We start from the raw sequence: 16765 nt of genomic DNA on the forward strand, positions 1-16765 counted from the left end.
TTTATATGTCGAGAAACGTGCCAATTTTCTATTTTTCATTGTGAAATCTGTTGATTTCTGTTAATTTCACAAGAGATTTCACAACAATTTTCCATGTTGCTACCAACCTCATAACGTTAAAATTAAACATTTGTTTAAAAAAAATGTTTTTCTCAAATATCGACTACAAAATCCACAATGCAATGTTTTCTCTATGGGCAGATTTTACAACGATTTTCCATCTTGCTACCAACCTTATTATAATGCCAAAATGAAACATTTGTTTACAAAAATCATTGTTCTGACATACTAGTGTTATTTAACACTGTAAAGTAAAGGAATGAGTAGTTTTGGGTGGATTTTTACTTTAATGTGCAGATTTTCCTTTTGTATTTCATGATTTTCTTCATTCTTTGGTCGAGTCTATTTGTCGTTACGCGTCCTTGTCGATTGTAGTTCTAAGTAATTCCTTTGATATGTTCCTTTTATTTCAATGCATGTGTAGGATTTATCTGGCATAGTTTACATTCACAGTCAGCTGTGTTATGCTCCGGTTTCTTTCACATTGATGAGGGTATTTGAAGTCGGCCTTTGAAGCGTGTATTATACCTCTATTTCATTGTACTGATCCACCAGTAGACTAAATGAGTCGATGTAGTCTATGTATGATGAGGTTGAGTAGTACATTGTACACTCCATTCCACAGACCGTTAAACCTAGAATCGGCTTCCTATATTGCAAAAAAGCGTCCTTCACTCATCCTGCCAAACATACCCTCGTAAAACTGACCATCCTACCGATCCTCGACTTCGGCCATGTCATTTACAAAATAGCCTCCAATACCCTACTCAACAAGCTGGATGCAGTCTATCACAGTGCCATCCGGTTTGTCACCAAAGCCCCATATACTACCAACCACTGCGACCTGTACGCTCTCGTTGGCTGGCCTTCGCTTCATAATCGTCGCCAAACCCACTGGCTCCAGGTCATCTACAAGACCCTGCTAGGTAAAGTCCCTCCTTATCTCCGCTCACTGGTCACCATAGCAGCACCCACCTGTAGCACGCGCTCCAGCAGATATATCTCTCTGGTCACCCCCAAAGCCAATTCCCAATTCCTTTGGCCGTCTCTCCTTCCAGTACTCTGCTGCCAATGACTGGAAAGAACTACAAAAATCTCTGAAACTGGAAACACTTATCTCCCTCACCAGCTGTCAGAGCAGCTCACAGATCACTGCAGCTGTACATAGCCCATCTATAATTTAGTCCAAACAACTACCTCTTTCCCTACTGTATTTATTTATTTTATTTATTTTGCTCCTTTCCACCCCATTATTTCTGTTTCTACATTGCACTTTCTTCTACTACAAATCTACCATTCCAGTGTTTTACTTGCTCTATTGTATTTACTTTGCCACCATGGCCTTTTTTCCCTTTACCTCCCTTATCTCACCTCATTTGCTCACATTGTATATAGACTTGTTTTTCTACTGTATTATTGATTTTGTGTTTGTTTTACTCCATGTGTAACTCTGTGTTGTTGTATGTTGTCAAACTGCTTTGCTTTATCTTGGCCAGGTCGCAATTGTAAATGAGAACTTGTTCTCAACTTGCCTACCTGGTTAAATAAAGGTGAACTAAATATATAAAATAAAATATAGACTTTTTCTTTTCTTTTTTCTACAGTATTATTGACTGTATGTTTTGTTTATTCCATGTGTAACTCTGTGTTGTTGTATGTGTCGAATTTCTGTGCTTTATCTTGGCCAGGTCGCAGATGCAAATGAGAACTTGTTCTCAACTAGCCTACCTGGTTAAATAAAGGTGAAATAAAATAAAAATAAAATAATATTAACCTAATATAAACCTACTATTGTAGTGATAATTAATGCCTGGGGGCATTTTTGTTAGTTTTTGCTGTTCTCCAAATTGTATTTTAGAGTTTTAAAGTACAGGTAATTATCTGGTGGGGGATTTCTACACACCCCATTTAGCCATAGCCTAGGTTTAGCTGTATTTCTACACACTCCATTTAGCCATACCCTAGGTTTAGCTGTATTTCTACACACCCCATTTAGCCATACCCTAGGTTTAGCTGTATTTCTACAAACCCCATTTAGCCATACCCTAGGTTTAGCTGTATTTCTACACACCCCATTTAGCCATACCCTAGGTTTAGCTGTATTTCTACACACCCCATTTAGCCATACCCTAGGTTTAGCTGTATTTATACACACCCCATTTAGCCATACCCTAGGTTTAGCTGTATTTCTACACACCCAAACTACTTTGTGTGGCTATTGGACATAGGAGGATGGGAGGGGAGATGGAGAGCAAGAGAGAAGGGAGGAGAGAGAGGGAGATGTCATCAGAGATAGGGCTGACAGACTAACATGCAGTCAACTGAATATCTTTTCATTACTGACTTCTCACCAGTGATGTCATCATAACCAGTAACCTTTTCCTCTCTTGGCCCAGTCCAGCCTGACCCTGACATATAGCATCAGGCCTGTTGAGTTGACTTGGGTAAAAGACCTCTAGCTTCTACACCACATCCCCCCTTCTCCTGCTCTAACATGAGACCTCATCAGTACTCATTTTGGGTGCTGGTACTGTTTATATTTAGGTGCTGGAACATTAAGCCAATATTCTATAACAGGTGAACTCAAGCAGTAGAAAGTTAGAGGTGATATTATAGAACACTTTGTGAAACGTTGCTGCTCTGTCAGCAGTTTCCTGTGGAGTTTTTTTAACAGATCAGTTTGCTGTAGTGTGTTCAACCACTGATCCAAGATAAGTTGCTAAGAAGTTTAAGGGGAAGTGAGAAGGAGGGTAGAGGAGAGTAGAGGAGAGACATTTGTGGAGGAGAGAGAAAGAGTAAAGGAAGGGAGATATATTTTTATAACTGACTTCTCACCAGTGATGTCATCCTAACCAGTAATCGTTTCCGCTATTGTCCCAGCTCACCTTGACCTCTGACCTCTGGAACTGAACTATAGAGAAAAAAAAACTGAAATCTAGATGTATTAAACTAGATAGACTGTAAACTCATCTGCAAAGAGATGTTCACATGGAAGTGGAATGTGTGTTCACATGGGTGTTGTTGCACCATACCAACGATAAGCCTGTCTCCTCCATCACATCATGAAAGGTCATGTTGATGTTCATTTCTTGTCCCCCCCCCCAACAATCACAAACAGCTAACATTAAACACACAAAATTTTCAAAAGAGAAATTATATTTAAAAAAAATATATGTATTAACTACATAAAACAATTAAACACTCCACTAGGGCCCTCTCAGTCAGCTGCTCCACTTGGGCCCTCTCAGCCAGCTGTTCCAGTTGTGCCCTCTCAGCCAGCCGGCTCCACTAGGGCCCTCTCAGCCAGCTGTTCCAGTTGTGTCCTCTCAGCCAGCCGGCTCCACTAGGGCCCTCTCAGCCATCTGGCTCCACTAGGGCCCTCCCATCCAACCAGCTCCACTAGGGCCCTCCCAGCCAGCTGCTCCACTTGGGCCCTCTCAGCCAGCCGGCTCCACTAGGGCCCTCCCAGCCAGCTGCTCCACTTGTGCCCTCTCAGCCAGCTGGCTCCAGTAGGGCCCTCCCATCCAGCCGGCTCCACTAGGGCCCTCTCAGCCAGCTGGCTCCATTAGGGCCCTCTCAGCTCTCACTAGGGCCCTCTCTTTATATGCTACAATCACAACTGCAGCTGGCTGAGTGGTCCCTAGTGGAACCAGCTGGCTGAGAGGGCCCTGATGGAGCCATAATGGGTTTTTTTTCAGCCCAGGTGCAATTTAGATATTGGCCAATAGATGTCAGCGGTGTATGTGCAAAGTTTTAGTCTGATCCAATGAACAGTTGTATTTCTGTTCATAATTTTGTATCAATGCTGCCCAAATGTGTCTAATTTGTTTATTAATAACTTTTCATGTTCAAAAGTGTGCACTCTCCTCAAACAATAGCATGGTATTCTTTCACTGTAATAGCTCCTGAATATTGGACAGTGCAGTTAGATTAACAAGAATTTAAGCTTTCTGCAAATATCAGATACGTTTATGTCCTGGGAAATGTTCTTTTTACTTACAACCTCATGCTATTCGCATTAGCTTACGTTAGCTCAAATGTCCAGCAGGGGTCCCTCCAATCCTGAGAAGTTAAATAAAAAAAGAAGCATAAATGTTTGGTGTTCACCAAAAGGCATGTGGGAGACTCCCCAAACATATGGAAGAAGGAATTCTGGTCAGATGAGACTAAAATTGAGCTTTTTAGCCATCAAGGAAAACGCTATTTCTGGCGCAATGCAAAATCCCAATACCTCTCATCACCCTGAGAACACCATCCCCACAGTGAAGCATGGTGGTGGCAGCATCATGCTGTGGGGATGTTTGTCATCGGCAGGGACTGGGAAACTGGTCAGAATTGAAGGAATGATGGATAGCGCTAAATACAAGGAAATTCTTGAGGGAAACCTGTTTCAGTCTTCCAGAGATTTGAGACTTGGACGGAGGTTCACCTTCCAGCAGGACAATGACTGTAAGCATACTGCTAAATCAACACTCAAGTGATTTAAGGGGAAACATTTAAATGTCCTTGAATGGCCTAGTCAAAGCCCAGACCTCAATCCAATTGAGAATCTGTGGTATGACTTAAAGATCACTGTACACCAGCGGAACCCATCCAACTTCAAAGAGCTGGAGCAGTTTTGCCTTGGAGAATGGGCAAACATCCCAGTGGCTAGATGTGCCAAGCTTATAGAGACATACCCCAAAAGACTTGCAGCTGTAATTGCTGCAAAAGGTGGCTCTACAAAGTATTGACTTTGGGGGGGGGTTGAAAAGTCATGAATGCTCAAGTTCTGATTTTTTGTTTATTTCTTGTTTGTTTCACAATAACACATATTTTGCATCTTCAAAGTGGTAGGCATTTTGTGTAAATCAAATGATACGAACCCCCCAAAAATCAATTTTAATTCCAGGTTCTAAGGCAACAAAATAGAAAAAATGCCAAGGGGGGTGAATACTTTCGCAAACCACTATACATATTTCCCTGCCATATTACATAATTTATGCAGCAGCATACAATACATTTTTTGATTCACCTTCTTGTGCTGTGCTCACTTGAACAGGAAGGGGGCACAGCGGTCCTTCGTGGGTGTCACGGATCCCTCCGGTACTGTTGTTCATTCTGTGCACCAGTTTCGGAGGTCTACGTCACCGGCCTCTAGGCACTGAACTGTCTAATTTCGCACACCTGGTTCCTATTTCCCACTGATTGTATTGGTTTAAATGTGCCCTTTGTTTCACCATTGGGCTGTTGATTATTGTTCCATCATCTGTATATCGTGTGAGTTCCTGTGCCTTGTTGTTTTGGCTTTCGTTGTTTTGGCTTTCGTGCTGCTTGTATTGTGCAGATGATTATGGGTCTTGTCCCATGTTGTGTCATTATGCGCTTGTGTTTTCGGGTCTTGTCCCGTGTATTTATTCGAAGGACTCCTCGTTCTTTTGTTTGGGTCTTGTTAAAGTTGCGACAGTTCGTTTCTGGTAAAAGAACAAAATAGTCAGCACATAGTAACTTCTGATTTAGCTGTACTTTAATTAATGCAAACACGTGTATGGTAAATGTGTCGTTCGTATACGGTCTCTCTGTGACACCTCGCAGGGCAAAACAGAAGAAGAGGGCGTCACATTCTATTGTTCTCTCTTTTATACTGAGAGATATTTCCTGCTCAATGCTGGCCTGTCCGAGGGAGGAGGAGCGTGGTTTAAACTTGCTCCTCCTGTCGTCGGCGTGTAGGCTGATCCCACCGTCGTGACGCACTTCCTGTTGCCGGTTGTAGTTCTTCTTGTCTTCAACAGTTGATTTACCCGTTGTTTATGTACTTAGCATAGCTTCCCCAGTATATTATAAAGGTTATGCATACAAATAGCCAGTTCAACCCTAACAGTCTCAACCCTGTGTTTTGTGTACGTGTTTGTTTGGTCTTCGTCCCATGCCTTTATATGGCATGCTGTAATTTGGGTATAATAATAATCCATATTACACATTCCTGCGCCTGTCTCCCGACCCCTTCTACCAACGTGACAGTGAGCAAATGTTGTCATCAAAGTCTGGCATTCTCTGTATTTATGGTTCAAGACAACTGAGAAGTCTGAAACTAAACAAGGTTGAATCATGATGACGTCAGGTCGTTGCTCTAAAAAGAGGCCCGAATTCCCATCTTACAATGCTGAGTTGGATGACCATTCCAAAACGTGTTTATTCCAGTCGGAGCTCATTATTTCCAGAGTTCCCAGTTGTCTGGAACTCACTGAAGTCAGATTTCCCTGTTCTGAGTTTTTTGGAGCGCAGCAGAAATCATGCTGGATTGACAGCATAGCCAATGTTGAATGTTTATCATTTAAAATTGGAAAGAGACCCTTAAACCCAGACCTGGACCACACCACCTAGCCACTGATTCCTTCCAAACAACTCATTGTTGAATTTAAGATTTCCAACTTTTTGTGTAATGTTAATATCCAATGGCCGATGAGCACCAACATGGCGTTGTATCTTTCCTTTCTCCTAAAGTGTGCACTTGTTCACTTCCCTTCATTGAAATGACTGGTATAAGAAATATGGTAGAAACTCCCACTAGTCCATGCCTCCACCAATCCAATGCTTTTAGATTTGTGGGAAGAAGTGAACAACTGCACACTTCAGGAGTAAGGAGATATCATTGGTAGAAAGTTAGAGGTGAAACGTTGCTGCTCTGTCAGCAGTTTCCTGTCAGGGTTTTCAGAACAGATCAGTGTGCTGTATTTAGCTGGGTTCAACCACTTCAACCATTGGGGTGACAGGGTAGACTAGTGGTTAGAGCTTTGGACTAGTAACCGAAAGGTTGCAAGTTCAAATCCCTGAGCTGACAAGGTACAAATCTGTTGTTCTACCCCTGAACAGGCAGTTAACCCACTGTTCCTAGGCTGTCATTGAAAATAAGAATTTGTTCTTAACTGACTTGCCTAGTTAAATAAAGGTATATATAAACTGATCCAACATAAGTTGCTAAGAAGTTTATGAATGTTTGGGGCCTTCCTGTGACACCACCTGGTATAGAAGTCCTGGATGGCATAAAGCTGAGCCCTGGTGATGTGCTGGGCAGTACCATACCAGTCAGTGATGCAACCAGACAGGATGCTCTCGATGGTGCAGCTGTAGGACCATTGCCAAATCTATTCAGTCTCCAGGTTTTGTACAGGAGGGTACAGGAGGGGGTTGAGCACGCACGCACCACTGAGGAGCCCCTGTGTTGAGGATCAGCATTGCGCATGTGTTGTTACCACCTTGGGGCGGCCCGTCAGGAAGTCCAGGATCCTGTTGCTGAGGGAGGTGTATAGTCCCAGGGTCCTTAGGTTATTGATGAGATTTGAGGGCACTGTGGAGTGCAGTAGAGACTGCATCATCTGTGGATCGGTTAGGGCAGTACACATATTGGAGTGGGTCTAGGGTTTCTGGGATAATGGTGTTGATGTGAGCCATGACCAGCACTTCATGGCTACAGATGTGAGTGCTACTGGTCACAGATCTGCTTAAAACATGTTGGTATTACAGACTCAAACAGGGAGAGATTGAAAATGTAAGAGAATACACTTTCCAGTTTGCTTCGAAGCGGGCATAGAAGCAGTTTAGCTTGTCTGGTAGGCTCGTGTCACTGGGCAGCTCTCGAGTGTGCTTCCCTTTGTAGTCTGTAATGGTTTTATAGGCGCCCGGATTAGTGTCCCTCTCTTTGAAAGCGATAGCTCTAGCGTTTAGCTCAATGCGGATGTTGTCTGTAATCCCTGGCTTCTGGTTGGGATATGTACGTACGGTCACTGTGGGGACAACGTCATCGATGAACTTATTGATGACTGAGGTGGTAAACTCCTCAATGCCATTGGATGAATCCCGGAACATATTCCAGTCTGTGCTAGCAAAACAGTCCTGTAGCGTATCATCCGCGTCATCTGACCACTTCCGTATTGAGCGAGTCAGTGGTACTTCGTGCTTTAGTTTTTGCTTGTAAGCAGGAATCAGGAGGATATTATTAGATTATGTCAGCAGAGTACCCAGCCAGAAATAATCAGACACCCATTTTTCAAGCTAGCATATAATGTCACAAAAAACTAAACCACAGCTAAATGCAGCACTAACCTTTGATGATCTTCATCAGATGACAACCCTAGGACATTATGTTATACAATACATGCATGTTTTGTTCAATCAAGTTCATATTTATATCAAAAACCAGCTTTTTACATTAGCATGTGACGTTCAGAACTAGCATTCCCACCAAACACTTCCGGTGAATTTACTAAATTACTCACGATAAATGTTCACAAAAAACATAACAATTATTTTAAGAATTATAGATACAGAACTCCTTTGTGCAATCGAGGTGTCCGATTTTAAAATAGCTTTTCGGTGAAAGCACATTTTGCAATATTCTGAGTACATAGCCCGGCATCACAGGGCTAGCTATTTATACACCCAGCAAGTTTAGCCTTCATCAAACTCCGATTTACTATTACAAAAGTTTGATTACCTTTGGTGTTCTTCGTCAGAATGCACTCCCAGGACTGCTACTTCAATAACAAATGTTGGTTTGGTTCAAAATAATCCATAGTTATATCCAAATAGCGGCGTTTTGTTCGTGCGTTCAAGACACTATCCGAAGTGTAAATAAGGGTCACGCGCATGATGCATTTCGTGACAAAAAAATTCTAAATATTCTATTACCGTACTTCGAAGCATGTCAACCGCTGTTTAAAATCAATTTTTATGCCATTTTTCTCGTAAAAAAGCGCTAATATTCCGACCGGGAGTGGTGGTTTTTGTTCAAAGATAAAACATGGAGTCGACTCGTGCACGAGCCTGAGTCTCACAGTACTGTGACCAGCCACAATCCAAACGCGCTAATGTTTTTCAGCCAGAGCCTGCAAAGCCACGATTCAGCTTTTTGCCACCTTCTGAGAGCCCATGGGAGCCGTAGGAAGTGTCACGTAACAGCAGAGATCCCCTGTATTGGATAGAGATAATCAAGAAGGCCAAGAAATTGTCAGACAGGGCACTTCCTGCATGGAATCTTCTCAGGTTTTGGCCAGCCAAATGAGTTCTGTTATACTCACAGACACCATTTAAACAGTTTTAGAAACGTTGGAGTGTTTTCTATCCAAAGCTAATAATTATATGCATATTCTAGTTTCTGGGCAGGAGTAATAATCAGATTAAATCGGGTACGTTTTTTATCCGGCCGTGAAAATACTGCCCCCTAGCCATAACAGGTTAAATTCTAAATAAATCACAGACAGTGTCACCAGCAAAGCACCCCCACATGATCACACCTCCTCCTCCATGCTTCACAGGAACCACTCTGCGTCTCACAAAGACATGGCGGTTGGAAGCAAAAATCTCATCAGATCAAAGGACAGATTTCCACTGGTCTAATGTCCATTGCTCATGTTTCTTGGCCCAAGCAAGTCTCTTCTTCTTATTGGTGTCCTTTAGTAGTGGTTTACTTGCAACAATTAGACCATGAAGGCCTGATTCACGCAGTCTCCTCTGAACAGTTGATGTTGAAATGTGTTTGTTACTTGAACACTGTGAAGCATTTATTTGGGCTGCAATCTGTGGCTGGTAACTCATCCTCTGCAGCAGAGATAACCCTGGGTCTTCCTTTCCTGTGGCGGTCCTCGTGAGAGCCAGTTTCATCATAGCATTTTTTTTAAATTTAACTAGGAATGTCAGTTAAGAAGAAATTCTTATTTACAATGACAGCCTACACCGGCCAAACTCGGACATTGTGCACTGCCCTATGGGACACCCAATCACAGCCGGTTGTGATACAGTCTGGGTTTGAACCAGGTTGTCGGTAGCGATGCCTTAGACCACTGCACCACTTGTAAGCCCCAGTTTTTGCGACTGCACTAGATTCCCTATGTGTTATTTCATAGTTTTGATGTCTTCACTATTATTCTACAATGTAGAAAATAGTAAAATATAGAAAAACCCTTGAACAAGTAGGTGTGTCCAAACTTTTGACAGGTGCTGTATATATAAACTCCAGTCGTACTTTATCAAATGCCTTTTCAAAGTCAGCTATGAGTACCAGGCTTGCTTTCCCAGATTGATCATAGTGTTGTCGTGTCTTTGGGGCACCATTATCTTGAAGACATGTTATCAAATAACTCCCTGTAATTATTATTACGCGACTAACTGATTAATCGTTTAACTGTAATTAACTAGGAGCTCGGGGCACCAAGGAAAATATTCAGATTACAAAGTTATAATTTTCCTAATATAACCTTCCTATATTATAACATATATTATATTATAGTATCTGGTGGATTTGTCTCCTCATTAATGATGTGTTATTACCTCGCGTCCGTCTCATTCCAAACGTCGTACATTGTTGTATCTGCACGAATCCAGCCTTTACTAAAAGTCATCCATACATCAATTGTCTTAAAATCATTTATTTACTAAACTAAGTAATTCACAGAAAGCATACAAACAGTTGGTTATCGTCACAAAGCATTGGTGGAGTAATGATCCCTAGTGGGCTAAACAGGCATGGCGGCCTGTTAAACAAATAAGGGGGGTGGGGGCAGCGGAGAAGACACACAGAGTTTATAAATATTGACAATTGATATGCTAATCCTTTGCACATGAACGCTCACTCATTCGGAAACAATTGCAATGAATATATATATTTACGCTCAGTGTGTCGTCGATCTTCGTTGGAAAGGTTGTTCTGTTGGAGAGTTCTCTCTCTCTCTCTTCATTAGAAAGGGTCTTTCAAAGCGACATTCATTAATGTTGTTATAGAATGGATGTTTCGTCGGTCTTCGCGTTCGATGATATTGAGTACTTAGCTGCAGACTAATAATTAATATCAAAGACTTGTTCTTATTCTGTCGGTATCGATAGTCTGAAAGTTAACCACGTGGTGTAGTTAACTTTCAGTCGAGGAATTGGATGGTCAAGCCTATTGGCCAACTCGTAATGGAGTGGAGGCCTGGTCTAAAGAAATAACTTCTAGGTGGGGGTTTTATACGTGAACATAGAACAGGCTTGTCACATGACGCCTTGTCCTGTCCGTGTCCCTGGAGGGCGTGCCGATGACTGATTTAAGCTTTGAACAGAAATACATTCTATCGCATTAACATCAGTACATAGCATCTCAACGTATTCCAAATAGCTTTATCCTGGGGGTAGGGGGCAGTATTGACACGGCCGGATAAAAAACGTACCCGATTTAATCTGGTTACTACTCCTGCCCAGTAACTAGAATATGCATATAATTATTGGCTATGGATAGAAAACACCCTAAAGTTTCTAAAACTGTTTGAATGGTGTCTGTGAGTATAACAGAACTCATATGGCAGGCAGAAACCTGAGAAGATTCCTTACAGGAAGTGCCCTCTCTGACAAGATCTTGTTCTTCTTGTCTCTGTTTATTGAAGACTGAGGATCTTTGCTGTAACGTGACACTTCCTACGGCTCCCATAGGCTCTCAGAGCCCGGGAAAAAGCTGAATGATATCGAGGCAGCCTCTGGCTGAAACACATTATCGCGTTTGGCAAGTGGCCGATCAGAGGACAATGGGCTTAGGCGCGTGCACAAGTCGACCCCGTGCTTTATTTTCTTTCCTCTTTTTACCTAAACGCAGATTCCCGGTCGGAATATTATCGCTTTTTTACGAGAAAAATTGCATAAAAATTTATTTTAAACAGCGGTTGACATGCTTCGAAGTACGGTAATGGAATATTTCGAATTTGTTTGTCACGAAATGCGCCGTGCTCGTCACCCTTCTTTACCCTTTCGGATAGTGTCTTGAACGCACGAACAAAACGCCGCTGTTTGGATAGAACTATAGATTATTTGGGACCAAACCAACAATTGTTATTGAAGTAGAAGTCCTGGGAGTGCATTCTGACGAAGAACACCAAAGGTAATAACATTTTTCTTATAGTAAATCTGACTTTGGTGAGTGCTAAACTTGCTGGGTGTCTAAATAGCTAGCCCTGTGATGCCGGGCTATCTACTGAGAATATTGCAAAATGTGCTTTCACCGAAAAGCTATTTTAAAATCGGACATATCGAGTGCATAGAGGAGTTCTGTATCTATAATTCTTAAAATAATTGTTATGCTTTTTGTGAACGTTTATTGTGAGTAATTTAGTACATTTTTTGTAAATTCACCGGAAGTTTGCGGGGGGTATGCTAGTTCTGAACGTCACATGCTAATGTAAAAAGCTGGTTTTTGATATAAATATGAACTTGATTGAACAAAACATGCATGTATTGTATAACATAATGTCCTAGGTGTGTCATCTGATGAAGATCATCAAAGGTTAGTGCTGCATTTAGCTGTCTTCTGGTTTTTTTTTTGACATTATATGCTAGCTTGAAAAATGGGTGTCTGATTATTTCTGGCTGGGTACTCTGCTGACATAATCTAATGTTTTGCTTTCATTGTAAAGCCTTTTTTTAAATCGGACAGTGTGGTTAGATTAACGAGAGTCTTGTCTTTAAAATGGTGTAAAATAGTCATATGTTTGAGAAATTGAAGTAATAGCATTTCTAAGGTATTTGAATAACGCGCCACAGGATTCCACTGGCTGTTACGTAGGTGGGACGATTTCGTCCCGCCGACCCTAGAGAGGTTAATACATTTTATACAACCATTTAGATGCAAGTCCCATAGCTGAGGCTATTATATAAACAGTATTATGGTAATATGGCTATATTATCTCTTCTGAGTATCACAAAATTCTACCAAGCGGACCAGTTCGTAGCTGAATTCTTCACCGATCTTTTATATCTTCTCCAGAACATAAATGTCGTTCGGTTCCCCAATTCTGTGAGTTGGAAGAATTTCTTTTGTCTCTCTATGAAACCCCTCTCTGTCTCAACTGGGCCATGCGGCAGGACATTCTCCTTTAGAATTTTACGACCGCCTTCACACAGGGCCTGGGTGAGGGGAGGTAGGTAGGGGGATGGTGCAAGGGGAGGGGGTCAACTGTCCTTCCTGAACTCAAAGAGGGCAGTGTCATGACAGTGTTCTACTTGTCTTATATTACAAATAAATAATCAAATCACATTTTATTGGTCACATACACGTGTTTCGCAGATGTTTTTTGCGGGTGTAGCGAAATGTTTGTGTTTCTAGCTCCGACAGTGCAGTAATATCTAACAAGTAAGAGGCCTCCAATTTTTAAATGGACTGGATCTTTATATTAACCACTTGGATCCTTTTTCAGTAATAATGAAATCAGACCTTCTTGTTGAGTATCTGAAAAAGTAAAATTTTTACAGGAGTGGTTAAAACATGCTGATAATGGTCCTCTGAGTATATCTTAAAGGTTTGGTATACCTCCACTGGTATGCCCTCCAGCCCTGGAGATGTCCTCGACTTAAAGCCTTTAATTGCATCAAGAAGTTACTCTGTAATTTGGTCTTCACAAGAGTCTTTCTGTACAGATGTCAGTTTTACATTATGAATAGAAAGAAAATGCAAACACTTAGCTTCGGTTAGTGGAGATATTGGAGACTGAAACGAAAACATCAAGTGCTTTACTTCCTCTTTCAAAATATTGTTTGGTGAATCATGGGTGACTCTGTCATGTGTAAAAAGTTTAATAAAATTATTTTTGGTAGCATGTTGAAGAGAAAAAAATAATTTGGTGCATTTTTCCCCATATTCATCCAGTTTGCTTTATTTTAAGTAATATATTACACTTGATCTGTCTAGAAAAAGTGATTTCCTTAAGTGTGTGAGGGTGACAGTTTGTAGTGTGATTACCTTTAAGTTCCATAGAGGTATTTAAAACCGTATTATAATCTCCCACCATAAAAATAGAGTCTTGTATTGCTTGTAGGGTTGATAAATTATTAGATATATTTTCAAAGAAGCGTGGATCATTATTATTTGGACTGTATAGGTTAATGAGCCATATCTGTTCATGGTCTAATAACATTTTTAAATTCAGCCATCAACCTTGAGGATCTGTTTGGACAATTTGCGCATTTGGATCAAAATTACTGCTAATTAATATCATAACCCCTTTTGAATTTTTTGCCCATGGGAGAAATATATTTCTAGCCCCAGTCCTTTTTCTTCATCTAAAATTGTTGAATGAGTTTCCTGTCAAATTGTGCCATCTGGTTTGCTTAATATAAGGAATTTAAAATGGTTTATAGTTTTACTTTTACTTTTGATACTTTTGAACATTTTAACAATTCCATTTACTTTTGATACTTAAGTATGTTTAAAACCAAATACTTTTAGACTTTTATTCAAGTAATATTTTACTGAATATTTTTTTATTAAGGTATCTTTACTTTTACTCAAGTATGACAATTGAGTACTTTTTCCACCACTGCACCAGTCTATCACATAACTCAACTCTCTCCCTGACCCCCACCTGTCTAGTACATAACTCAACTCTCTCCCTGACCCCCCACCAGTCTAGTACATAACTCAACTCTCTCTCTGACCCCCACCAGTCTAGTATATAACTCAACTCTCTCCCTGACCCCCACCTGTCTAGTACATAACTCAACTCTCTACCTGACCACCACCAGTCTAGTATATAACTTAACTCTCTCGCTGACCCCCACCAGTCTAGTACATAACTCAACTCTTTCCCTGACCCCCACCAGTCTAGTACATAACTCACCTCTCTCTCTGACCCCCACCAGTCTAGTATATAACTAATATATCAACTCGTCTGCAAAGAGAGGTTCACATGGAAGGGGAATGTGTGTACACATGGGTGTTGTTGCACCATACTAACGATAAGCCTGTCTCCTCCATCACATCATGAAAGGTCATGTTGATGTTCATTTAACCTCTGTCTCTCTCTTCCTCTGACTCCTCCCTTTCTCCTTTGTTTCTCTCTATCTCTCTGTCTCTTTCTCTCTCTTTCTCCTCTGTCTCTCTCTTTCTCCTCAGATCTCCAGGCTCAAAGCGTCAGTCCACCAGGTAGGTAGAGTATACATCTACAGTGATTATAGCAGTTCAATATTAGTCAACTTTATTATCCCACATGGAGAAATTCATGTGTCCATACAAACCATTGTAAACCCCAATAACAAGTAGTGTTTTATGGAACTACTAATACTTGTCAACCACAAAGCACTACTGCTGTTAGAATAACAGAATCACTGTCATCATCTGTCCTCACCACTGTGTTTTCCTCTCTGCTGTTTACAGCTGAACTCTCAGTCAGACTGGTGGATGGGACCACTTCCTGTTCTGGGACAGTGGAAGTCTTCTACAGAGGAGAGTGGTCAGGTCTATGTCCTGGGTGGTGGTGGGACATGATGAGAGAGGTTAAGGTTGTGTGTAGAGAGCTGCACTGTGGCAATCCTGTAGCTGAATCTAGAGGACCTCTGATTGAATATGGAAGAAGAGGAGTCATACTATTTAGTTGTAGTGGGGATGAGTCTTCTATTAGACAGTGTAACATCATAGGAGGAGACCCTGGTTTCTGTTATGGTGAATATTATCATCATGTGACCTGTTCAGGTAAGAGACTGGTCATATTGAGAGATTTATTTATACATTATACAATATTACCATGTATCATGTTTTATGTGTTTTTATTTCATTTAAATAGAGGGAGAGATGTCAGATGTATTTAAACATTATATTTGTGTTTGTCATATTGGTTTATGGGAGATGTTCATGGGCAGATCATTGTAGTTCAGATGGTACTGAAGTGAAGCTGCCTGATGGATGTCCAGCTGTTTATTTTCTATAAAGTGAAGTGAACTTATTCCTGTCTCCTGCCTGCATTATTCCCAACCCTATCCTGAGTGACTAAGAACCCATTTCTACCTCTTACAGTATCAAACATAGCAAACTACAATCTTTTATCCAACATATTTGTGTTTAGTCCTTGACAGTGTCATCAACAAAACTGATTGAATGTTCAACCAAGTCTTTTTCTCCAGAGTCTGTGCGGCTTGTGGATGGAGCTGGTCTCTGCTCTGGGAGAGTGGAGGTGAAGTCCAATCAGTCCTGGGCCTCAGTGTGTGAAGCTGACTTTGACCGGCAGGATGCAGAGGTAGTCTGTGGGGAGCTTGGCTGTGGGGCTCCTGCAGCTCTACAGGGGGGGCTCTATGGAGAAGGTGAGGGTCAGACCTGGGATGAAGAGTTCCAGTGTAAAGGCAAAGAGTCCCTTCTCCTGGACTGTGACACCTCAGACAGAGAAAACAACACCTGTCTACCTGGTAATGTTGTTGGACTCACCTGCTCAGGTAAGAAACAGTTTGTCACTCAATCAACATTGTTTCTCACCTAGAGTGGAGAATATGAGAGACAATATAGGTGTGTTTTAGTGAGAAAATAGTAAGATTACTGTCTCTCTCTTTTCTTTTCTTAGAGCCTGATGATGTGAGGCTGGTGGGAGGAGGCAGTCGCTGTGCTGGTGGAGTGGAGCGGTACCACCAGGGAGAGTGGAGGACTGTGGGAGCTGGAGACTGGAACCTGAGGGATGTAGCTGTAGTAGTGTGTAGACAGCTGGGTTGTGGCTCCATTGTTTCAGTTCTACCTGGAGACACCACTAGAGGGAATAACATTATCTGTTCTGGGTCTGAGTCTGTACTGAGGGAGTGTTGGAGAATTTATTATCTCTCTCCTGGACTCACAGTGATCTGCTCAGGTAATAACAAGATATTATAATTATAGTCAACTGATTTCCTTCGTTCATACAACTTCCTCTGCACCTCTCATGATGACTGTTTAGCTTGTCAGTCTGCTATACTA

At 41.4% G+C, this 16765-nt stretch overlaps 1 protein-coding gene across 1 annotated transcript in view; it reads left to right on the plus strand.

Annotated features, from left to right (window-relative positions):
• The window catches only part of LOC123723778 (scavenger receptor cysteine-rich type 1 protein M130-like), a 42355-nt gene extending 25602 nt beyond the window's left edge, over positions 1 to 16753 (plus strand). The window contains exons 2-5 of the mRNA XM_045712373.1: positions 14948 to 14977; positions 15209 to 15523; positions 15952 to 16257; positions 16383 to 16753. Of these exons, the coding sequence (XP_045568329.1) occupies positions 15316 to 15523; positions 15952 to 16257; positions 16383 to 16681 (813 nt within the window). The 5' untranslated portion in view covers positions 14948 to 14977; positions 15209 to 15315 and the 3' untranslated portion in view covers positions 16682 to 16753. The remainder of the gene's footprint in view (positions 1 to 14947; positions 14978 to 15208; positions 15524 to 15951; positions 16258 to 16382) is intronic.
• Positions 16754 to 16765: the final 12 nt, after the last annotated feature.

This window comes from Salmo salar, unplaced genomic scaffold, assembly GCF_905237065.1.
Source record: "Salmo salar unplaced genomic scaffold, Ssal_v3.1, whole genome shotgun sequence".
NCBI classification, from domain to species: Eukaryota; Metazoa; Chordata; class Actinopteri; order Salmoniformes; family Salmonidae; genus Salmo; species Salmo salar.